At 34.5% G+C, this 26,994-nt stretch overlaps 1 protein-coding gene across 1 annotated transcript; it reads left to right on the top strand.

The window, feature by feature from the left end:
• The first annotated feature begins 4,170 nt into the window (after positions 1-4,170).
• Positions 4,171-26,778, top strand: LOC100376821 (pleckstrin homology domain-containing family H member 2-like). Its single transcript, XM_085494159.1, has 26 exons — positions 4,171-4,790; positions 7,598-7,660; positions 8,381-8,533; positions 9,315-9,398; positions 10,079-10,163; positions 10,520-11,349; positions 11,528-11,600; positions 11,947-12,041; positions 12,346-12,514; positions 12,773-12,909; positions 13,428-13,538; positions 13,984-14,140; positions 15,858-16,024; positions 16,474-16,647; positions 18,552-18,773; positions 18,908-19,081; positions 19,734-19,891; positions 21,341-21,518; positions 21,722-21,877; positions 21,994-22,097; positions 22,605-22,746; positions 23,377-23,477; positions 23,924-24,053; positions 24,180-24,257; positions 24,697-24,813; positions 24,981-26,778. Exons 1-26 carry the CDS (start codon positions 4,644-4,646, stop codon positions 25,035-25,037), a joined length of 4,062 nt encoding a protein of 1,353 aa, XP_085350285.1. The 5' UTR covers positions 4,171-4,643; the 3' UTR covers positions 25,038-26,778.
• The last annotated feature ends 216 nt before the right edge of the window (positions 26,779-26,994 follow it).

Genomic DNA, 26,994 nt, shown 5'->3' on the forward strand with positions numbered 1-26,994 from the left:
AACATTTGTTTTTTTTACATAAATAATTGTTTAGTTCGATGTTTGCCGGCATGCTTTATTTGGAAAACAGCCTGAGGGATGCCGTGATTGAAACGTTTAACTTTTATTTTAACAAACTATTGTATAGGACAGTGATCTATGGCGAGTAGAAAGTTCAATGAAATTCGCAATTGAGGCTGTTTACTTCTTATTCTCCAGATTTGTACTTAGCATATCTGAATACACATCAAAAATTACGTTTAACGGTAAATTAGGGTATTTTCATAATAAAAAATAATACTAGTAATTAAATCATCTACAAGAAGAAAACAAGTTAAAAAATTGTCTGTGTTTCAGACATTTTCCAAAAGTTATTAAACATATATTATGTGAGGGATTACCTGACTGCTAATTTTGCTGTTGCCGTTTTTTTCCTATTCCGACTATTAAGGTAGAAGCCTACTCATAAATTAAAATACACAGAATTTATTCATTTTGCAATAAACTGCACTCCAACGCAATATAAGGACATTGACGATAAAAAAGATGGGGGTCACCAGCCTTAATTTTAAGAAATTGAAGGTTGTATTTTAGTGGAAAGTCGCCATCTTGACACTATTATAATGCTTTTACCATAGGTTCCTATGGCAGAGATATTATGCTATATCTCAAAATCTAGCCTGGTGACATAGGCTGAAAAAATCATATATTGTTAATGATGGAGTACTTTTTGTTGTTCTGAATTATTCAATTATTTTAAAAAGTGTCAAAAAATGCAATTTTCATTTAACATTAACGATTTTCAAGAAATATTAGGACACGTTTCTCAAAAAACTTAACTGTAACACACAAAATAATGCTATTTCATTACCATTGGACATTAGCTTTATGATTGTAATATGATGTCTGAATCGCCATAAACTGCTTAAAATGACAATAATTAATGTAAGATAAAAGAAATGACATACGTGATGTTTTAAGAACAGATAAAGATAAAGTGGAAGGAAACAAATAAAAAAAACAAAAAAACATTTGAACGGCGCAGTTGAATCCATTGGCAATGAAACTGAAACTGATAATGAATCTGATAGCAGAGTAGATAAGACGATGTGGATATAGTGAAACAAAACTACTAATGTAGATGAAATCAGCGCCAGTGTAAAGATTATACTGACATAATTTTAGTGTAACAAACTGTACTTTTCTGCTAAGTCCCTTTTTTCAATAGTGGGCGGGGTACATCCTCATTTCTCATATGGGTTAACTTCAAAAATACTAGTTCTATTTTTGTTCAAACTTAATTATTTTGCCGACACCCACCACCGCCCTTCCATAAAGAAATTACCATTCCCTAAAACCCTTAGCCTGTTAGCCTCGTCCCAGGTTTTGATTCCCGGAGCCCTGTTGTGTAAGTGTAGGAAACACCACGGGACAGAAGGGTTTTGTGATGACGATTGATTCACATGTTGCACCAAAAATAAAATACAACCCGATTATAACTTCAAGTAGCATTCATTTGGTACCATGTTTCAACCGTAGTAGAAAATGAGATAGTCAATAACAAAAAGAAAGTAAATGGGTTTCTCTAACAACTTGAAGTTGAGAACTTAAAAATATGTTTTAAAGCTGGAAGTTATTAAAGATATTACAAATGTTCAGCTGAGTATATTTGGAGTTAGTAACTATTGTATAAAAACTAAAACCAACACACACGCAAACAAATTGAGATTGATTCTAGACAATGTGTAATTGTACACAAAACTAAAAACTGTGTGCGTTGGCCATCATCTACGCTGACATCGTGACATCGGCAATGTTATTCTCAATGTTAACTCAATTTAAATACAAGTCAGCAACGTTGAACTAACATAAGATTTTTTTCATCAAAAATTATTTGTCAACCAAGGGTTAAGCCGCAAGGTAGAAAAACAAGACCATGTCAGTATGTGACAATGTGCACATTGCTCATGTTGAAATATCAAGGTATTATTTCGAACAAAGTGCCTCCATATTTTAATTGGCCGGTAAGATGGTTTTCTGAACCGTGACGGATATAAAGGCTTGAGAGTTCGGGCGATGCATTGCTATACTGGCATATTTTGTGACTACCTTGTCCCATGCATTGAATATCAAATACAGTGTGTATAATACCGGCATAACGCGAATACCCGGGTTGCTAGACCATCACATTTTCAATACATGTCTATATTGGCGCGGGAAATCCTGTTGAACTATTGGTCACCCGTTATACATGTAATGTTATGTCCCATTCATTGCCTTTGGACAGGGTGAATGAACTCAAGGCCAAGCAGTCGATTACCGTCATCAGCGAACTCGAATAATTGTGACTCACGGTGGACAGCGGTTCGCGAGTCCGCACGATCTCGTATCCTGTCAGAAAACCCGCTCACCATGCGGAAGCATGTATTTTAGTTTGCTGGAACATTATAAGAAATTCAAGATGCATTGGCCTTGAACAAATGTTCTTTTAAACAGCACGGAGTCGCACATCATTATCTGAGCCAATTCCGTCTATGATAATGTAATGATGTGAAAATTGTATTGATCTGGGAACACAAGTTTTAATTGATGACCCAACACACTCAAATTCACTTTTCCCCAACCAATAAGTAGCCAATATTATAGATGCTGTAACCATAATAATAGACATGCACCTGCTCTTTTTTCGGGCTGATGGTAATGGTCAATAATGACGCAATAGGTGATTTTCCGTACAATTGCGAGATCTCGCGAGATGCATGAAAGACGCGCGTCGAACGTCTGCCCCAAAAATCGAACGATTTGATTTTGAACTAGAATTTCTTTATTTCGCAGCTTACATTGAGCGGCCGATCTTCGACAGAGGAATATTGCTTCCGAATACCCTTACTTAATCGAAATTGCCTATCATCAAATGTGGACAGCACATTATTAAGCATGGAAATGTCCCCGAAATACTTTCGCGTTTGTCGAATCCCACGCGATGTTTGACGCGACTACGACGCTATGACCTTTGTTTGTCCTGTTTTTACGTTCGATTTCACGCATAACGCGTGATTTTCGCAGTGAACGGAAAATGGTCTATTGAAGTTTGTGTCTGGCACGCGTACTAACCACAGTCACGCGTGAGTTACCCACAGTATACTGTGTGAGAGCGTGTATACCGAGTATGTACATTTCTGAAATGAATGTTAGCTAATTTACACGTGACTGTGGTACTAACAAGTACTTGGTCTGGAAAAAAAACGTGACTACAATCGTTTTTCTGTGGGTGAACACATCACTATCTGCGCATGTCTCACATCTCGACGTTAGTTGTAAATAAAATGAACAAACACACAAATAAATAAATGTATTAATACAATAAAACAAAATAAATAAAACAATTTTATATGTTAAATTAAACTAAGATCACAGCAAGCTGACATGGTGTGTATCGCTGTATATGAAACCTCTCCCTTACTTATGAACCCTTTATGTGCTGTAACGTGACGTGAATGACAGCTAAACAGCAGAATTTGTCGAATAAAATAAAGTAAACACCTTTGTATAGCCGCATAGTTCAGTATATGGTGTTTTGACCCATGCTGTACTATTATTAAATACATATTCACAAAACTGGCACAATTTATTTTACAAACTTTTTAAAAAGCATGTTTTTTAGACAACCATATTTATAATGTGTCTATTAAAACAAAATATTCTGAATAATAAACATGAAGTTAGAACGCAAGGTTAGAACTTATGGTTGTTTATTTACTTAATTACCTAATATGCAAAAAAAGAAAAATCATACAATAGAAATTCTGTTGCCTACCTATCTTTTCTGGGGTTTGTGACCATCGTGGAATTATTAAAAAACGTAACACGTCATTGCTAAAGATAATACAGAAACAGATACAGACTATTTATTAAAAACAATGCATTAGTTGAAAAAACGCATATACACTCATTGTTATTTTCATATTAGTACAAAGTACCAGTGTTACTGTTATTATTGTTCATATTTTTGCCGCATACTGAACTCGGTGAATTGTTCATATTCACTGAAAATTTACATCTCACAAGGTTCGATCAAATCGACCCTGGTATTTTGCCTTTGACCTTTATATGATTTGCATATTAAAAATAAAATGTGTCAAAGGTCAAGTCCCCACTGCGCGTGTCTGTGTGCCTGTGTGATTCATTTCCTACGATCAGTTTTATTTGCCACTTCAAATCCTCGTATTGTTTCTACAGCAGACACCGTGGGTAGTGTTTATTTACACCTATTCACAGACTATAGCAATAAGCTCTCGTCGGCGATTGGAATGAGACGTTACCACACCCTTTCCTATCCAATTTTAAAACATTTCCCGACTGACTTGTGTACATCCTTTCAATTTTAAAATACCCTTTCCAAATCCGATCCAGCGAGCTTACGCAGTCTGCATGCGACAGATCACTTTCCAAGCTCCGTGTCTCGCGTGGTTCCAACATAGCGTCGTAACGATTGCTCCAGAAAGTGTGCACCGTTCTAGAGAAAGCGTTATAGTGGAGTTACTTCATTGTTGTATATGTGTCAAAATACCGTCATCGCTGATCGGCTCGTGTTTACATCGTTGATCGGAAAGTGACTGGGAAACGAGGGAATACTTGGTACTGTGTTAGACAAACACGAGAGTATGATGGCGGGTATTGTTCCGACTTCGATCACAGAATCTGCGAATTTAGCAGACATTGACTGGAAAGAACGATGTATTACCCTTGAAAGTCAAATGAACAAGTTCAAAACACAGGCTACGAAGATTCGGGACGTTCTCGGTGAAAAGGTAAGCAACCCAAAACATTAAATTACATTACAGAACGTTTCAGTTTTCACGGTAAATACTGTATTATTACTGCTCATTTTTTAATAATGGAAAGTAAAAAAAAATCGACAAAGGAAATAGAAAATATGTATCAAAAACAAAAGAAAATAGAAAATATGTATCAAATTTAATTCCGTTAAAACGGATGTTACAGATCCCATTATTTTAATCGTTTACAAAATTAAATAATTAAAGTTAGAGAGCCCATACGGTGCTGTATTGTTTGTATAATTTATTGTCAAGAGTTCTATTTTTTGCCCCCTAAATAATGAATGTGAACATTAGTTATTGTAAGTACAGTGGCCCCTCGCTAAGTCGCGCCTCGGTAAGTCGCGATTCGGCTAAGTCGCGGGTACTTGGATGGCTCCCAAAATTTCTATTGTGTTTTGACAGCAGTTTTGAAGTACAAAGACTAATGTTTCGTGGCATAGTATTTTTAACTAACCGTTAAAGAGACAACATAACACCCACTGTCCGTCAATTGCTGAGATGCAATGGGTGATGGCGGCCTTACTCAAGGTGTCAACAGGGGTGTCGAGTAGTGACCGTACGTACTTCTTGGCCGGTCCCATTTTGGTATACCTCTACAAAAACTCGCTACAATGAGTTGAATTCATAGAATTCTGATCTCTATTTCTCAATTGAGCAGCATGTCAAAGCGAAAGCTATACAGCCTGTTCGTACGCCATAAACTCACGGCGATCGACCGTGTCAAACCAAGTTAAGGGTTGCACGTGGTTGAGCCCACTATTCGTGGGTGGGTAAAAAATGAAAAGTAAATTTGTTTTCAAAGTTGACCAAGAGGCGGGACTGAACAGAAAAACAAGCGAAAGTGTCCGACAATGATGACACCGATAAAGCTGTTTACGTTTCTTTAAGAACGGTCTCCCGGAACTTCACTATCTGGTCCCATCACCCAATGCAAAGCATACAACTCAGATATGACGACTTTGAATTTAAGGCCAGTTCAGGGTGGTTCTTGCGATGGCAAAGAAGACACGCTATCGACACACGCAGTCTCAATCCAAGGCGAAGCTCGATCTGGGAACATTGACGCTGTCGGAACTTTTCCCGAAAAACTGAGGGAAATTATCTATGAAGGTGGTTATTTTGACGAACATGTTTATAATTGCGATGAAACTGGTTTATTTTGGAAGCTGTTACCGTCGAAGTCGCAAGCAACAGCAAGCGGCCCACATAATATCAGACCCAAACAAAATAATCAACGCAATGTTTACAGCAAACATAATCATGATTTTATTCGAATACTGCCTGACACATGTGATGATACATCAATTAACTAAACCGAGGGTTGATATGTGCTTTTTATATGTTTTTCAATGCACGACCTCCCTCTTTCACGACGTCCCTCGGTAAGTCGCGGCCCTCGATAAGTCGCGGTTTTTGCTTGGATCCCAACACCCGCGACTTAGCGAGGGGCCACTGTATAACTACGTATAATTATTAACAGTGACAAATAATTCCACAAAAATTATTATTATACTGACTAATATATCATTGTGGAGTCAAATGTAACATTTTTGAAAATCTGTAAATTTTTTTAAGTAAATTTAATATTTAAACACAGTAATTTGATATTCTTAAATTATTCGATCTCTTCTGTGCATCCTGGACAGACTGTTTGTCTCAATGTGTCATGTCTGTCACACAGGACATTGCTCTTTGTATTTGAAATCATATTTTCTAGCGTGACTGTTGTTGCTGGTACATTAAAAATGACTATTTAGTGTAAAACTACAGACTAGTTTACATGGGTGGGGCAACGCTTATTTGTCATTTAAATGAATTCACCACTTACACGTATATCAATCACCCATAGACCCCAAGTAATAAATTAGTAGCATTCCCCCAAAGATTATATTATGCAAGATAAACAGCACAGTCTGAATATTTATTTAGATTTTTTAAAAAATAATCAATTTGAAACTATTCATGTTTAAAATAAACCAAAAAATAAAAGCTGAATCTGAAATTAATTAATTGTTGCAGTCACTGTTGAAGTTTTTTTTTTTTTTTTGGAAACCATATTAAAGGGGTAATTTTAAAAAATATGAGTGGATGACATTCAGTCTGTCTTGTATTACTATGAGTCATCTGGCAGACATCAACACTGATGACTAATATTTGTCTAGGCCAGTGAAAGAAAACTCTTTCACGAATGTTACATGCAGGGTTCCTTTACTTGTAGACTTACTAACAACTTTGTATTTATTCCGTGTATGTCAGTCTGACCTATTTAAATTCAACAAAAAAAAAAAATGTTCTTTTCTTGTCGTCAATGTTTTAAATTTAGATATTTTACAAAAATAAAAAAAATAACGGAAAAATATCTTTCTATTTTTTCTCCATTTGTTCAGTAATTCATTTAAGAAATAAAAATGCTGTTGAACATTTGTATGGCTTGCCAGACTATTCAAATTTCCAAATCGGTGTGACCGTTTGTACAATGGGAAAAGCATGAACCCAGATCACTCCGAAGTCTATAGTGTTAAGAGTCATGCAACCTTGAATGAATTGATTGCTTTTCAATAGGCTGAATATTGCTTTGAGTCCCTCACCTTACTTGAACCTACTCCACTTCTTAACAATATCTCACTTATTTGACCTCCCCCCCTTTAGAGGTCAGACAACTTGGTAAGTGTATAGTTTGGAGGCAGGGAGGTTTAATATAAAGACTGGAATCACAATAGGGGGTCATAAGTTGAAAAAGTGTATAATATTATTATATTATCGTGTTTAAAATATAGATGGAGGAATTGGAACAAAATGTCAAGACATCCACTGAGAGAGCTGAGAAAGCTGAACAACAGGTATGTATCAGACCCATGCTGTAAGAGGTCCACCACTTTGAAAATAAAAATACTTGAAAAAAACAAATTTGAACAATAAATAAATTATATTCTGTGTAGCATAACATATTCACAACATGGAAGTTTTAACCAAATAAAGTAACTGATTTTACTTGACACCCCATTATCAGAGTTTTGTAAAATAATTACAAGGTTAATTAAAGAACACCTGCATTGAGTGATGTCAGTGGATATTCTAGCCTGGGTGTGGATTGCAGTGTGTCACCACTGCCTTGTATTTAGCTATTTTGACCTTTCAGGTGGCCCACTCAAGTGTTTTATCTGATGTGTATCTGTATCCCACTTATACAAGTAACTATTCAGGAATTGCATATGTACATCAACACTTTGTAATAGAGCCCTTTACCCTGTCAAAAGACTTGACCTTCGACCCTCAAAAATATACCCCCTCCCTCCTGTGTGTTTCTCTTACAGTCTGTATAGAATATTTGACTTTAAGTAATTCTGTTAAATCTTTGTGTGCTAGTAAAAGTCACCTTTAATAAAAAACTACCCATATAATTTTTTGTGAAATGGGGGACACACAGATGATAAATTCTGTAATTACTGTGCTATGTACACACGAATCGTAGCTGTCTTCCACCTATGCCATACCAATGTACCGTCAAACTATTTTGTGTGTGGTCATTTTTTTAATGTGTATGACTCGGTTCTTTGTAGGTCATTGAACTTCAAGAGAAATTATCAGCTACTAAATCTCATAGTGCAATAAATAACGATGACGGCGATGGTGACGGAATAGGAATATTAAAGGAATGTTGCAAAGAAAAAGATGAAATTATACAGAATTTAGAAACACAAATTGACGAGCAGGTATGTCTGGCAATTTACTGGCTGTTACACGGTGAACTCGATTTACAGTTCAACTGTGCGTGTCTATGTGTTGTGTAAACATTGGCTTTATCCTCTCAATATAACTGTAACAGGGTGCAACAGGGACAATTGACCCTTGCCCTTTTTATGGGTCTGTCCCACTTATGTAGAGAATCTATTGAATCAATATATATTATATTGGGCACTGTCCTAGCAATATAGTCTTGCAGTTTTGGAATTGAGTTTGAAAAAGGATGACATTAACTGTAAATACATTGTAATTATAAAATGCGGTACCATTTTATGTAGATGCATATTGAAGACTTTTTACGTGAATACACTATCAAAAAGTCCAATTCTTTTACAGCATTTAAGCTTATTTGTGTGAAAAATATGTTGAAACAAAAATAATACAATTATTGTTTTCTCAGTCGTAGAGTCTATTGAAATTTAAAACATAACAGGGAGTACATAAATGCCCCAGTATTAAAGCTGAACTTTGATATACATGGACATTGTTCAGTGCACAGTCTCTGTAATAGAGGGACTGTGTTCAGTGATTGGCTAACTCGGGTTTGAATCTCTCCTCCGACTGTAACTTTGCATATTCACTGGGTTTTAATTTAACACAAGTAAAATATGAATGAATAAACCCTAACCCATTTCATTGCATATACCAGTATATATGTATATATATGCTAAATGTATTTTGAATATTACTACCAATTGTACTGTTAATTTATTTAACATGTTTTTTTGTTGTTTTGTTTTATATTTACAGAGGAGACTTCGTCATCATGAGAGCAAACTAGTGGAAACAAAGGCAGCCAAAATAAAAGAGTGGGTGACCACTAAACTAGAATCGGTCAGTTTAACATATTTCGAAATTTGTGTTTAACCTTTCGTTTTCTTCATACTACAGTATTATAGAGAATGAAAATGAAAAAAAAAATATAATAACTAGATAATACATAAATTATGCTTGGTGATATGGGCTGAATTGAATAATTCATTGTTTATTGATATAATTTTGAATATTGTTTTAAATTTTTCTAAAAATAGACATTTAATCTATTAAGCTTCCCGCATGTAATTATTTTTCATTATTTTTGCATTGCAAATTTTCTCGGTAACACAAAATTTGAATTCTTCAACCCATGATCTATTGTTTGGCATTGTTCTTGTGCGTACTTACCTGCACCATAGTAATTTAACATAGTGCTACTACACAGATACTTAGAAATTTATTCTACAATTTTAGGAACTGAGCAGTGTTTTTTTTTGTTTTTTTTTTTAAATTTTGTTGTGCCAGGCGACAGTTCCGGACATTGAATGTCACTGTTGTCTCTCCTGACTTTTTTTTTTTGTATGTGCAAATTGCAAGTGCTAGTGCTGACACATAGTGCATTTTTGCCACAGTGTGTTTGTTTCATAGCAAACTGATTCAGCAGATTTCGTATTCAGTTCTAAGTTGGTTCAATGTTCCAGTTCAACTTTGATAAATTTATCAATTCATTAATAAAAATAATATTTGTTTATTTTAAGTTGGAGCAGGAAAACCAACAGCTGAGGTCAGCGAATACAGAGTCGATGGAAGCTATCAGAAAGTTACAAACTAAAGTGGACATGTGTGAGTTTTTATATTGGTTCATACTGCACATTTGGGGTTGAACAGTTAATATTTATTTTTGAATTCAAAAGTTTGTTTGAGTTTTTGAGTGCATATCCGGGAATTGAGTACATCAATTTATTTTTGTAGTGTTTAATGACAATAAAAACAATAAATATTCTGTTTAAAGATGTTTCTGATGCTAGAATTGCAAGACGAAAAAAATGTGTGTGTGTGTGTGTGTCGTGTGATTTTTGTGTTACCGTAACATACAATGTTTTATAATACATCACATGGAACTCATATCAAACGTGACTTGGTGTAATTACTGTCGATTGTATGACTGAAATATACATGTGTTCTATATTGTCTTTCAGATGAAAGCAACAACTCAAGGCGTTCTATTGGTGTGCAATACCGACCACTATCAACGGCCATGGAACCATCAGATTTAATTGAGAGGCCTTCATCTTTGGGCATGAAGGAAAAAAAACAAGATGGGAGTGACCCAGTATTGAATGTACCTTGGTCCCCAGTGCACGCCCTTATAGAAGCACAAAGAAGCCGATCAGAGAGCCAAGCAACTAACACAAATAACATTGAAAGTGGGAAAAAGGGACATACATGGCCTAAAAGAAAGTTACTGAATAAAAGCAACAGCAAAGAACTTCAGGTCTTTGATATTGACTTTAGCAGTCAAGGTAAATTTGAAGAAGCTAGAGGTCTTGAAGAATCGAGTGATGTTGCTGATCTGAATGAACCGCTATATGAGACGTTAAGAACAACAAAGCGTGAGAATAAACTGTCGGCTCAGCCAACATCGTCTGTTGAGTCACCAGAGTCATCTACAGGAACACCGCCCATGTCAGTGTCCCCTCTAACTGAAGAATCACCGCCGGTGGCAAATACGGGATCACCGCCATTATCCATGTCTCCGACGTTTACAGCAAACAATACTAACTCTGATTTGTATGCAGTACCAAGGAAATACAAGCAGTCTTCTTCATCGTCATCATCGGCTGGTCTTAGCGACGGTAAAGAACCATATGATAATGATATAGATGATGAGACAGGTGAACCGCCAATGTTGCCACACAGAATGACCAATATTGACATAATTTCTATAATTGAAGACGATGACATTGAATCCGAGACTAGAGAAGGCAAAATGAAACCACCAACTCCACCTCATCGACTGCCATCTTGGGTAAGTGTGTTTTTTAGGTGTGGCTCATTATCACCTGAAGGGGTGACTAAGTAATCGACTTATGCTAATTTAAATAATGTACTAACAATTAATGATCTGTCCCCTGTAAGATTGATTTTGAAGTCTTTGCTATATTTTTTGAGCTCTGATTACATATTTCCTTTTTTTCTCTTAATAGGAAGACCGTATAATTTCCATGGCTGCCAGCGGGATGAATTTGTCTCAGGAAAATTTATCACTGTCAGTAGAAGGTATGTGGTATTATAATAAACGCAACAGGGGAGTTATTGTTGGTCTGTCATGTGAGGTTTTCAATTAGAAAATATAATTTGCTTCTGTAGAGGAGAAACTGTCACTGTGCTACCTTTTCACTAAATAGCAGTACCATATTTCATGGTTTGAACCTTACAGAGGCATTGAAGGACAATACCTTGATGCCCTTAGATATTCTCTGTTATTCCTATGTGGTAAGGCTATTTTATGAATTTTGGCATTGGGAAATTAGTGCCTGCTCAACTCAAAGTTCAAGTCGTGCTGTCACTGTGCATTACTCATAGAGCAATTAGTATATCATAGTTTGTGTTTGATTTGTTTAAGACTCAGATACAGCTATTTACCAGACAAGTGAAGTTAGTCACACCAATCAGCTTTATCAAGAGATGCAGCCCCCAGTTTACACAATTCTGAAAGGGGTAAGGTGCAATGTAATATTTTAATCACAATTTACATATTATGAATTATATGATATGATATTCATAAAATCATACTTCATTCAATGATGTCACTTACTGACCTAATATGGGCATTGTTGTCATTCAGAAAGAATTCAACATCATTGGTAAGGAATGTTGTACATTTCTTAGTGTTTCTGATACTGACCATGGATATTTGTTAGACATATAATGCATTTATGAAAGGATACCCGGTGTCTTTTATGTTATTTGTGTGGGGAACAGATTTTCTCATTTTATTGGAATTTCTGATATTTTATTCCAGCGAGCTGTTCAGATCCGCAGTACACCCTACAGTGGAGACTCTTCCGATTCAGATAACGATGAAAACTCAGCTACCTCATCCATGGTGACCACTTCACCAACCAGTGTTTCCATGGCGATGTCTCTGTCCAGTCCAAAGAAAAGTCGAACGAGTACTGCAAATAAACGAGGTTTGTTTTAATGCATGTTGTTTATTCACCCCACAGTTATGTATGCTTTGGTTGTAGACCATTGCGCAGAGTTATCGCTGTTGATTAAACACCTAAATTAGGTGATGTAACAGAACACTATTCATTTTTCATTTTGTCACTGATGGGGTCATTATTAGGACTGAACTTGAATGCCACTTCTGAACAGATCACATGACATATGATTTATTTATGATGACTTGCCTGTGTCATGAGATTACTGGTTATGTCTTCTTCTAGGCGTATCTATACAGTCTAATAGTTCAGAAGGAGATTACTGCATGCCTCCTGATGCTGCACCCATTATGGAAGATACTGAAGAGTATGAACAAAAATTTTCAAAAACAACCCAGCCAGATTCACCAAGATCCACTAAAGTAAGTTTCTATTCATCTTAACCCTTGAAAATCGTAAATGCAATTCACTTGATTTGATCATATCACTATACTTGCTATGATTTATTGATTGATTTGTGGCTTTCAGACTTTCTTAACCAAATTTTTCTGCACTTTTTTCTAATATTCTTCAATATTTCTGGAAAGGGCTCCGAATTTCGGAGCCAACATAGAAAATTTGTTTTTACTCAAAAAATTTGACTATTTTTGTCCTAATCTCCTAAGGGGAAAGTGCAGACTATAAACAGGACTTTATGTGAACTTGTGATGAAAAGATGAAACTTGGGGTGAAAAGGTTAAATCCTCTATGCTAGTATGCAAATTTTCTATGCTAAATTATGCAAGTTTACTAAAATAACACCATCTGTCATACTGATACACTGTAGCATCTGGAAACATATGTAAATTAGTAAAAGTGCATTGGCGCAATGTTGCCATTGTCAGTGGTATGGAAAAAAAAACGTGCTTTCACTGATGTCTTCACATCTGTTTATTTTCAGGACATTCTTGAAAAGAGTGGTTATTTAACTAAACTTGGTGGAAAAGTGAAAAGCTGGAAGAAGAGATGGTTTGTTCTCCATAATGGTCAACTAGTGTATTATAAATCTAAGGTACATACTTTTATCTACACATGTACATGCAATTTAGCGTCCAGACTTTTGACACACATGTCGTCTGATATTCTCTGTTGGGGGTGAAATTGGGGTCATAGGTCAAGCATACATGTATGTGATATTTTACATAAGTACATTTGATAAAGATAGTGACATTATTATGTGAGATGCTGAATTGTTTGAGTATGTAAAATAGAGTTACAAAAATGACCACGCCCATATTTTAGAAACCACGCCCACTTTTGCAAAATCACCCCAAAATTGTAACTCAAACTTTAATTAACAGTTAACTGAACTTGGAGTAACTTTGCTTGGTAATGTTTTAGTAGCCCGATGTCCATTACTCAAACAATTCAGCATCATTCTATGTAGTACTTATCTACCAATTCCCAAAATCACATAGTAATTATAATTTTTAAAACTTGTGTCCCGTTCTATTCAGAACGACGTCAGCAATAAACCGCTGGGTCAAGTGCCGTTGGACGGTAAATGCAAAGTAATGAAATCAGAAAGCTCGCATTCTTTTGAGATTGTTACATCGCAGAGGACGTATTACTTGTCTGCCGAATCAAACAACGCTGTGGATGAATGGATCCAAGGTAAATGTTCGGTCTTGCTGTTAGCAATATTGTCTGTCACTGTCCATGCCATTATGAGTAAACATTGTGGATATGTTGTTCTAGGTGTTTGTACCAATGTTTTCATTCCCAAATATTAACTTACCTTCTCTAGAAGTAGAATTGCACACTCAATTACCAATATATACTGCCATTAATTAGTCCTCGTTCGAACGAAGTCCCAAAACGGGGACTTATAATTCAGTCTCTGTACGTGCGTCCGTGCGTCCGTCCATCATATCTCAGAATCCCTTGGACCGATTCTGTTCATTCTTTGCATGTGCCTAGTACTTTATGTGGGACATATGCACATGCAGTGGTTTAGCGATTCGATTCAAAATGGCCAACTGGCAGCCATCTTGTTTTTTGAAAATGTTTTATTTTGGACATGCTTTGTCCGTTTTCATTCCAACTTGGTACATAGATTATACATATTAGAATACATGTCCATGACGATTTACTTCACAATTGGATCAAAGATGGCCGACTGGCAGCCTTCTTGTTTTTTTTTTATGCGGTATCTTGGATGTGCTCGGTCAGTTTTCATTCAAATTTGGCACATACATGTACTTTATACATGTTAGGATGCATGTCCATGACAATTTGTTTCAAAATCTTGTCAAGGATGGCCATTGACAGCCATCTGACTTTTTGCCTTACTACTATATTTCCAGAATTTATGTACCATTTTCATTCGTATTTGGCAAATACATCATACATATCAGTGTGTTTCATAATCAGATCAAAGATGGCCGAATAACGGCTGTTTTTATTTTTAGCCATATTACTACTACACGGAACACGTGTTTTGATGTAAATAAACAATCTGTTGTATACATCACTTGAAACTCAAGTTTCAAGGACACGCTCGCCACAACCCCTCCGCTTTAATATGACGAGCATAAAGAGAACTTAATTTAACGGGGACTGTGTCATTTTCAATGACTTGTTTAAAAAGACATATGTCTTCTAATGTTGATACCGGTAATTAAAGTTTTAGGACAAACTGTTGTTGATTGACTGTATATACATAAAACAATGTACACATTTCTAATATATCTCAAATATTTTTTGTTAAACAAGCTCTTTAGTTTGTCTCAAAAATCTGAGTTCTGATATTCTTTTGCCAGGCAATAAAGTTGGTAATTGCTGACTGAAATTAGATCCAGTTTATTTGCTATAATCAGATTATATATAGAGCTACATACATTGTGAAAATTAAATTATTGACAATGGGGATAAAAAGTTTAAACTGTCGCTAAAATACATGATTAATCGTAATTTAATTTATCATGATTCTTATCGATACGGTATGCTCTTATTTGCTTGGTTAGAAGCGTGTCGCTTTATTAGTACCGTAAAATATGTATTAGAAGCCGCATCCCTAATAGAAGTCGCACCCATTCTTTTTGAATAATTGAGATCCAAAAATTCATCATTTCTCATAAGTGTGGATGCTCTATCAGAAGCCGCATCCCCTCTGTTGCATTGTAACATTTTAATAGAAGCTGCGGTTTCTAATACAGATTTTACAGTACTATAAGCCGAAAAGCTCGTCATAAAAAAACAGACTAGCCTTAGTATGGCACATTACAGCTGGAGTTGGAAAGCTTCTAAACATATTATACTTATTTCATGACTATAACTTCACCAGCAATAGTATGATTTCTATTGTTTGTTTGTTTGTTTGTTTGTTTAGCATTACAGGGTGTTGTCAGCTTTCAAGATGGCACTTATTGGGATTGCTCTGATAACCACGGTGTAATGAAAGGTTGGCTGGTAAAGGTCAAACATGGGCAACACCGAAAGTGTTGGTGTATGCTGGTCGGGAAAACGCTAACTTCGTATAAAACACCCACAGATAAGGTATGTAATTCCTTTACTAGTTTGACCACCCAACTTCTCTTAAAATAATACTTTTTATTTTCCTCTGACAATTGAACCATCTGGCAGGAAATGCCTACATTCTGAAGTTATCAATCAACTTTGATGTTTCTTCATATTTTGAAGAATAAAACTTTGTATCACATTATTTGAAACAATATTAACACACTGCCTGCCCCAACAGACATACCAAAATCAAAAGGAAGAAAATGAGTCAGTAGGCAATGCGATAACATTTCCAGTTTCTGTTATCAAAACCTTCTCTAAGAATTCATTACAATATAATTTCATTTTTCTCAACAATTCAGCCACTCGTATAATTATTTCATTGTTCAATTAATAGAATGCTTACAATATCATTTTTTTTTCTTAAATTTTTTTTCTATGAAAATTAACTGATCTATACTTATGCTTTCTATTCATTCATTTAGATTGCTTTGGAAAGCATAGATCTACAAGGAAAACGAGTTGAAGAGATTGACAGTCGACTGAATAGTGACTTGTTAGGTGTACAGAAGCAACTCAAATACAGAGTAGTCATTCATTTTTCAAGCTCCAATAATCAGGAACCTGTGTATCTGCTGTTTAGTACCAAAGAAGACAAGGTAAATATCACCATTTAACACTCCATTCACAGTATATTTTTCACGAATCTTTTCTGGCAATACAAAGTGAACAATTTATTTTACAGAAATGAAAAACACAAAAATGAAAAATGAGTTTACTCTGCAAGTTATGTAAATGCTGCCGAAACGATATATACTGTATTTGAGTTTTTGACTCCCCTGTGTGAAGCAGAAAAAGGGAGTCTTTGCAGTTAGTGTGTCTGTGTGTCTGTTCCACTGATATCTCAAGAACCATACATTGAGTTTTGATGAAACTTAGTGCATAGATGCTCTGGGCCAATGTGCAGATTTGATTAGGTTTTGGTAAAAATCCATGCATATTAATTACCTAATTTGCATGATAATTAGCTGATTAGCTGTTCCATGATTGTTCATTGGATTTTCATGAAACTTGGCACATAGATGCTCCAAACTAATGCGCAGATTTGATTAGTTTTGGGTAAAAATCTGTGCAATATTAATTACCTAATTTGCATAATGATTAATCAATTTTCCACTGATATCTCAAGTACTAATCATCACATTTCAATTTGCATAATTAATTAATTTTCAGCTTTTGATATTTCAAGTAGTAATCATCACATTTCAATGGAACTTAGTACATAGATGTCATAGGACACTGCACAGACCTGATAGTTTTTAGGGTAATATCAGTACATATTAATTACCTAATTTGCATAATTAATTAAATTTCAACTTTTGTATTTCAAGTAGTAATCATCACATTTCAATGAAATTTAGTACATAGATGTCATAGGACACTGCACAGACCTGATAGTTTTTCGGGTAATATCAGTACATATTAATTACCTAATTTGCATAATTAATTAATTTTCAGCTTTTGATATTTCAAGTAGTAATCATCACATTTCAATGACACTTGGTACATAGATGTCATAGGACACTGCACAGACCTGACAGTGTTTAGGGTAATATCAGTACATATTAATTACCTAATTTGCACAATTAATTAATTTTCAGCTTTTGATATTTCAAGTAGTAATCATCACATTTCAATGACACTTGGTACATAGTTACTTAAGGACTGTGCAGAACTCTGATTAGTTTTTGGGTAAATATTTGTGCATATTAATTACCTTATTAGCATAATTAGTTAATTTTCAGCTTTTTGCCTGATATCTCAAGTACTAATCATACTATTTCAATGAGACTTGCTACATAGATCTTCTAGGACTATGCAGAGACCTGATTAGTTTTAATTGGATATTAATTACCTAATTTGCATAATGTTTCACTGATATATAAAGAACCACAAATTGGATTTTAATGAAACTTTTAAAGAGAACTATGCAGAAACCCAATTAGTTTTTGGTAAATATTTATGCATATTAATCACCTAATTAACATAATTAATTAACACTAATATCTCAATGACTGATCATCAGATTTGAATAAAATTTGGTACACAAATGCCAGTTGCTAGGTTTACATAACAGCATTTCATCAGAGCTGAACTTTTACTCCTCTTACCAAAGTAACAGAAGATCTGATAAATTTATTAGGGTCAGGAGGCTGTATGTTCAGTCTCTCTGTCTAGCTAACTGCTAAATGCATAAATTACACTCTGCCATGTGATTAGATTTGGCAGAGTAACACTATCAGTACATGTTATAAAATGTGGTATTGGTATAAACCAGTCATCGGTCTACTTTGATAAACCCTGCCACTGGTAAATAATTATTATTTTAATCAATGTCTTAAAATTGAAACTATGCCAAACTCTTGCACTATGCAGATCCATAAATAACCCTATATCTAATTTGAAACCAGTCCAGTTATTCAAAAGAATATAGAAACCATAGTCTTTGTGTGCATTTTTTCATGTTGGACCCTGATAATACGGTTTCAATTCCCATTGGCAGGATAAATGGCTGTACCAGTTGACGCTAGCTTCTACTAGTGGATTGGATAAAACCAATACCGAATATGAATCTTTAATCACAAAGTTGATGGAACTTGACGGTGATATCAACAACCCACTATGGAAGCATCCTATGCTTTACTACAGTAAAGACAGTCTAGATAAAACTCTAACCACGTTACCAACTGAAGGGCTGAAAAAGGAAGCATTGAAGATGTTTAAGGTATAATAACGTAACTTTGTTGTTAATTCCTTGGATGAACTTTATATGCAACTTTTGACACTACAGATTTGTCTGAAACCAACACCACTACGCATATTCCTGCTGTAATGACATGCTATATTTTTGGTTTCTAGTCTTGCCAACTATTTATGGGTGTTACCATGGATACACCTTCTATAGATTACCACGTTTCATTAGCACAGAACATTGTGCAGAGCTGTCTAACACATCCAGTATTACAGAGTGAGCTCTATTGTCAGCTGATCAAACAGACGTCAAAACGACCACACATTGTTGGCAAAACACAGGTGGGTGACAATTCAGTTATCAGAAAGAATCTACATTTTGTTGTAGTGTCTATTTCAAAATTTTAATTTTGTTTCTACTTGGAATTTATTTTTCACTGTCTGGATGTACCAATACATTACGACAAATCTTGCAAATAAACTACACAAATCAAACAATCAATTACGTCATCAGACTTGTTTCTGACCAGTGGCGTCGGAGACCTCAATGGGCACTTGAAAAATTACTGAGGTTATCCCTCTCATTTAAAAACAAAAAAAACATGTAATACCTGCTCTGTGTATTTGCAAGGACAAATGTCTTGAGACGAACACTTTAACTACTTCATTTGCATTGGTATTTCTAGAAATGTACATTTGTCTTTCCATCTTAAATTTATCAATCCATTTGCATGATATCAAACAGGATGTTCATTGCATATCAGTTGTATACCATTATCTTATAAATCTTTGGTCTATTGAATTTTGATCATTTGCTACCTAAATCTTGCAGTTTCTTGTAAGATATTTTGTTTGATGTTGTTATTTCATACATTTTCTGATAAAAAAAATAGTGGCATCAACTTAGCAAGAGGACAAAGGTAGTGATAATAAAATGCAAGAAATCAATCACTGTCCATTTTTTAGCATAGTTCTCTTATATATTTATATACAGCCATCCTCCTCGTCATCAGATCACAGCAGCGATGCTCACAAAAATCCAGTGTTTCTACAAGGATGGCAGCTGTTAGGTCTGTGTACAACTTTATTTTTACCAAAACAGAAGTATTTGTGCTATTTGAAAATCCACCTCCAAAGACATGCAGATCCAAGGTAAGGAGTGTTTATAGACAAATCATTATTTTTATCGTCATCATATATGCTGTGTTAAAGAGTTGTTATTTTAAGGGAACATGTCCAGGCATGATTTAAACACTATATTTCTACTTTGTCGAGTGGAGCTTATCATATGAGTGATTGTCCTTCGTCGTCCGTGACAATGTTTTACTTTCTCGACTTCTTCTTGAAAACTACAAGCCTGAATGCTTTGATACTTGGTGTATATGTACCTTGGGTAGACCTCTCTTAGGTTTGTTCATTTCATGTTGATATCTTCAATTCTCTAATTTTGGTGAATATTTTTGTCATTTTTGGTAAAATGTTATATTTTCGACTTCTTGTTAAAAACCGCAAGTCCAATTGCTTTGATATTACATATATAGGTACTACATGTAGACCTCTCTCAGATTTGTTCATTTTGTAATGATATCTTTAATTCCCTAATTTTGGTGAATATTTTTGTAATTTTTGGTAAAAAGTGATATTTTCGACTTCTTGTTAAAAAACGCAAGTCCGATTGCTTTTTATTATATTTATAGGTACTACATGTGGACCTCTCTCAGATTTGTTCATTTTGTAATGATATCTTTAATTCTCTAGTTTTGATGAATATTTTTGTAATTTTTGGTAAAAAGTGATATTTTTGAATTCTTGTTGAAAACAGCAAGTCCAATTGCTTTGATATTACATATATAGGTACTACATGTGGACCTCTCTCAGATTTGTTCATTTTGTAATGATATCTTTAATTCTCTAATTTTGATGAATATTTTTGTAATTTTTGGTAAAAAGTGATATTTTTGAATTCTTGTTGAAAACCACAAGTCCAATTGCTTTGATATTACATATATAGGTACTACATGTGGACCTCTCTCAGATTTGTTTGTCAGTAGAGCTAATTTAGCATAACAATGAATACAATAGACATGATTAACATATTGTAGTGTTATGTAAATTAGCCGTTATTCTATGCTGTTTTTCTGGGAAGAACACTGGACTATCATTTGAGTCTGTCAATATGTATTTTTACGGAATCAGTTTTTAAAATTTAAACAAAAAATTTTTAAGATGACTTGCAGCTTTGTAAAACACTTTGGTTTTTGTTCACTCTAGACGCCATCTCATTGACATGCACACAGTTTAGTTCATTTCATTTTCATACTTGATGAAGGGTAAAGCGCAGTATTTTCAAAATGATATGCATTCATTAGAGTTGCATACAATGTAAATAATCCTAATGTTGATCACTCTATGAAATAATGAATCATAACACAGCACGCCATCTGTCACGCAACGTCGTCAAGTTACAAGCCATCTGAGCCATCATCTATCTGACTAACTATCCGACTGTCCGAATAATTCTCAGACTAAACAAGGAAGTAAAGAAAATCACTTTTACTTCTGCAAATTTTTTTTTCAATACGGTTCTTTTCTCTATTTCAGAAATGAGATTGGCAAATATGCAGTGTTCTGTCAAAGGTCATTGGAACGTACCATTCAGTGTGGAGGTAGAGAAGCAAAACCATCACGAATGGAAGTCCTGTCTCTGCTACTAAGAAATCCCTATCACCATTCCCTGCCAATGAGTATACCTGTCCATGTCTTGAATGCATCGTACCAGGTAGGATTCAAAACATATATTTCCCATTTTCTACAGGCAATGTGTAAAATTAATAACTGGCTTTCATTTTTGTGTTTCTTTATGTGTTCTCGTTAGTTTTAATAATCATATTGATTCTTATTTTTTAATAATTTTCATCTATCATTATCAACAATATTAAGTGTTATTGTTTATCGTTAACAAATCTGTCGTCATATTCACAGGTTGTTGGGTTTGATGGTCAAACAACAGTGAGAGAATTCATCCAGACACTGAATCACCACATTTCAATGCGCGATGTCAAACAATCAGGTTTTGCTTTATTTACTAACGATCCGTCCGGAAAAAATATAGAACACTGCTTACAGCTAAATGTCAAGGTAAATATCATTGATAAATGTATTGGTATTCCATGTTGATTTCTTAATGTCTTTATTCGTGGAGGTCTACTAGATAACTGGGTCATCAAATATTAAATATTCTACTTTTGATTTAGTTATGTGATGTAATATCGAAGTGGGAGAGGACCATGATAGAGACTGGTTTAGGAGGCGGAAAAACTGAAGCCCATAAAGCTATCCGATTGACATACAAAAATAGGTAAGCCCCAAACATTTATCAATATATGTATGTGTTGTCATTGCTTTACTCTAATCCCCCCATCAATTAGTTTTTGTCAGCACACACATCAGGGGTGGGGTGAGTCCATTGCCGAAATGTTGTGAAATGAACGAAAGACACGTCCCCACCCACACTATTATTGTGATTCTCAGGACCTGAATTATGGGGGGAGGGGGGGTCAACAAAATTAGGTTAGTAGGTCTAGGTTTAAAAAAAAATAAATATAGGTAGACAGATTTAGTGATGGGTGTGACTTGATTTGTTTTAGAATACATTATACAACCTGCTCGCATCATAAATCATATTGGATGGCCTTGTTGATTACGTCTTTAATGGACATATTATCTAATGTATATTTTCACTTAACAAGCTATGTTGAAGACACATTATATACTAAATCATTCGTTGCTATATGTTGTGTTAATTTCATGTAATGGACATTCATGTTATTCATATCTGACTAAATGTACATTTTCGTTTATTTAGACTTTATTTCCGAAGCAATACTAAAACTGAAACTGACAAAGAGAAGTTATTACTGGTCTACCAAACAAATCAAGACATAGTGTCCGGAAGGTTTCCCATCAACACAGAGTTAACCCTGGAATTAGCATCATTATTAGCACAGGTAGGAGATTGGAGAGTTTTTTTCTAAGATATCAAAAATCAGTTTCTTTTATGCTTATGTGTAACCAAACAAATGTTTTAAATCTCTCCTGTAACATACATTGTAGTGTCTTTTCCATGTGAGGACAACAAAAAACGCCTGAAAACTCACAGCAATAAGTTGACAAACAAATGAGTATTAAAATAAAAACTAAAATAGTGATAGGCGTATTTATAACTGTGGTCTCGAAATATTTATGCAAGGGCTTTGTTCAAGCAATAGACTTTTTTTGGATTTCACAACAAATCACCAATTGTCGCCACAAAATGACACAGTTGGAGATTAAACATGTCTATACACATTGACCACATTTGATCTCCTTCACCCTCTCTATCACATTCTATGATTAACTCAGTTCTAGTTTTAGTGAGATTTTGTAATCATGGAAAATGCTATGAGTGCAGATAAGTGAAGAATTTAGTATGCAGTTAGGTGGAACTATTGTCTAACCATGCAGTCTGCATGGTTAGATGGAACAACTACCTAACTATGTAGTTTGTACAGTTAGGCGGATCTGCTGATTAGATTTGCTGCTAGTACAAGTTAGGCGCATACCCATTTCATGTTTGTTTATTTCCTTGTCTTTCACAGATTGAGTATGGTGACTATAAACCAAGCAGTAAAAGTGTGGAATTTGTTATTGAGAAATTCTGTCCAAAGAGGTTACAGGATCTGACTGCAGATAAAAAAAAGTATGTAACACACCTATATATAAATCCCTTGTGCATCTATTTGTCAGGAGAATACATATAAAAAAAGGATGTGTACATTAGTTAGCTTGTTTGCCACACTTTATTTACTGCTTACTCAGCAGTAAAAACTAGAATACATTTTGCTTAAACCACCAAACACATGGCCTGGGAAAATGGCGTCCTGTAGAGATGGTCCTGTCCTGTGTGCAGTAAATTACAGAGTCATCTTCAGCAGATTTTTACTCGGGATAATGGCTCTTTTCGCTCATCACAGCTTCCATAAGCGCTAGAACTTTCGAATCCATAATTGAGGTCTTTGTCTGATGCATTGAGTAATAAATAAAAAAAATCTTTTAAGGCTACCCTTCTATGTTAAACTTGAATCCAGTTATAATATATTTTAGGGTCACAGTCCATCATAATTAAATGTTTTAATTGTTTTACAGACAATTAGAACGTAACTTGTTAGATAAATGGCTGTCTTTGAGTGGACGGAGCTTGATGGAATGTGTTCGTCTCTATCTGACTGTCACAAGAAAATTGCCGTTATTTTCCATGCAGTTGTTCAAAGCAAAGGTAAGCTTTTCTACTTAGAATTGTTGCATATTGGTTTTTTCTCTTTGACTCAATTACTTACTCCTAGGTTGTTATGTTTTGTGTATCTGTTGATAAATTCATGATCACTTTTGATTTATGTTTCAGTGTAAATACGGTAAACAACAGGAAGTGTGGATTGGTGTGAAGGATGATGGGATTTATATTCTGAATGTAAAAAACATGGTATGTACATGCTTGTACATTCTTGCAACTTGGTGTCCTGTGCAATACCAGAGTTGCAAATTGTCACAAAGTTTTCTGTTCATTATCTAATTCCATTCTAGAAAACATATGTTCCTGCAATAGTAATTTATTTTGATTTCAATTACTTAACCTTATCACCACAAGACTTTGTCGCCCCAATTTTTCTGCATTTTTTTTCTTATTTTCTTCAATATTTCTGGAAATAAACCCTAATTTTGGAGCCAACAGACAAAATTTCAGTTAATTTTCAGTTTTTACTCAAAAAATTTGGCTATTTTTGTCCCAATCTTCTGAAGGGACTATTTTGTGATGAAAAGAAGGAACTGGTAGTGAAAAGGTTAATCAATTGAGCTGGATAAATGTTTCAGCTATCTGAAGTCTTTATGTTTACCGTAACTGTTTTTTTTCCTTAACATAGGATGTATTGGAAAGTTACACTTACAAATCTGTGGAGTCGTTCGGTGGATGTCGAGATGATTTTATGTTGATTCCCAGTAACCAATCAAAACTGCTGTTTTCCATGACAAAACCCAAGGTGAGTTATTCTCCTTGTAGATAAATATCGTAGTCATATCCATAATCTTTGTTTCTATGGAAACTGCTAATATCTCGTTTCAAATGTCATAACAACATTCTAGTGTCGTTTAATTTCATATTTTTCCACTCATTGTTTTTTTTTTTCAATTTAATTTTCTAAAATAGATAATTGATTTGACTAATCTGTTATCAAGTTACATCAATGCCGTACATGGTATCTAAGCAACAAGGAAAGATGCACCCACCAATGAAACCAATTACATGTAACTACCCGGTATCGGTGTGTCAAACTGGCAGCTATTACCATTGTATATTAAAGACATTGAGGCTGGACGCCATGGCAACTCACCATTTGAGATATTTATCTTGTACAGTACTACAACAATAAGTCTTTATTTATTCACTATTTATTTGTTGTTTTTTTTAAATATAAATGTCTTTACAACACGTCATGTGTGTGTCCTCGCTAGTGACTGTAACAATATATTTAAGACAATAAAGTGTATAATCTGTTTAGGATTTAAGATAATATAAGAATTAATGATAGAAGTGTAACTTGTATATTTCAATGAATGTCATTTTTTTCTATTTATGCTTCTTTCATTATGGAGGGGAGGGGAGGGGGGTATTGCGATTACACATACAGATCTATTTATACATGTATATTATTTATTTGTGTATTTACTTTGTATATTGTATTTTAATTCTATGACTTTTCGAAAGACATTAATGGTAGCGACAGAGGGGGACCTAAATAAAGACATTTTGTGAATCATGCTCACTCTGTGTTTTGGCTAATTCTAGATTTAACTAATGCGGTGAAAAATCTGTTATTGTGTAATTATTATCACTTTAGCTAAATTAAGGCTCTGTTAATTAGTATTTTAAATTGTTTGACTAAATTTATTTTAGGTGTGCATATTCTGTTTTCATAATGTGAAACTTGTTTAGACGCCCAACACCACTTAAATGTATACAAGGTCTATGACAGATTTGTTCTCTTGTTGCAGTATTATAACGACAGCTTGCATTACCTTGCAGAACAAACTGACACAATCGTTATTGAATGATAACGAAACATCTGAAAAAGTTGTGTAAAGTTAAAAGATTTTCCAAAACTTTCTGAAATATATACGATGCTATAGTTTCATGTTTAGTCAGTTATAGTGAATGTTTATTTATGTAATTTCTCCTTTGCTGCTACCAATACCCAATGTCTTTTTTACAGTGCACATTATTTAAATGAAATATATGATCAATGGTGCATCAACTTAACTAATTAAGGCATGCTCCTGACTGACCATACAAACTGGGAACTGCCATATTTCTTACTGAGTGACCTCAGTGTTCAATCCTGTTATAGGAAGAATATTTCCCACCAGAATTTGGATACAAAAATTTTCTGTTATTTTTTTTTTCATATGTTATTTTTGCCATGAGCAAACAGAGTAATATATTTGCCTATAGATAATTTTGAACTTTGTTTACAAGTTGGCAATAGCAATTCTCCTAAAGCATTTTTTTTACGAATACTGATATATGCTGAAAGTGGATTTTACTGTGAACTTTTTTTGTGTTTTATTCAACCCGGTGAAATGTACATGCCTACAATTTAATGTGTAATTAGAGAAATAATCTTTGTGTCAACATTCTTGAACTTCGAAAAAAGGTTTGTGTGATTCTAGCATTGTATACATGCAAATACCAGTAAGAGAAGTAACTTTTTGTAGGAACATTTGTCACTTGTTTATGTTGAATCACGAATGGTAAAAGCAACAGTGTGAAGTGTAACAAAAAAGCAATGTTTATAATCTTTATATCGGTTGGCATCAGACTTTATTTACTTGTTTATATCTGATTTTTTTTTTTTATCCTGTAAAAAATATGCTACGTGAAAATGTGTGTACTGTCACATGACTTCAATAAAGCTGCATCTCTGCGCAGTGTCCAATGTTTGCATTTATGTATACGTGTCAGTGTATTATTTGTGTTGTTGATGGCAGACAAAATAAAATATTTGTTTGATAACAAAGTCATAATGAGCGCCTTCAATAATGGACTGATTAGGGGACGATATAACACAAGTCTAGAAATAACTAGCTTCCCATTTTCTTTACAATTTGGGTGAAGTTTGATCGTGGGTATACAGATGTACGAGTATGAAATCCTTGATTATGAA

Source organism: Saccoglossus kowalevskii, chromosome 2 (assembly GCF_978046115.1).
Source record: "Saccoglossus kowalevskii chromosome 2, keSacKowa6.1, whole genome shotgun sequence".
Lineage (NCBI taxonomy): Eukaryota > Metazoa > Hemichordata > Enteropneusta > Harrimaniidae > Saccoglossus > Saccoglossus kowalevskii.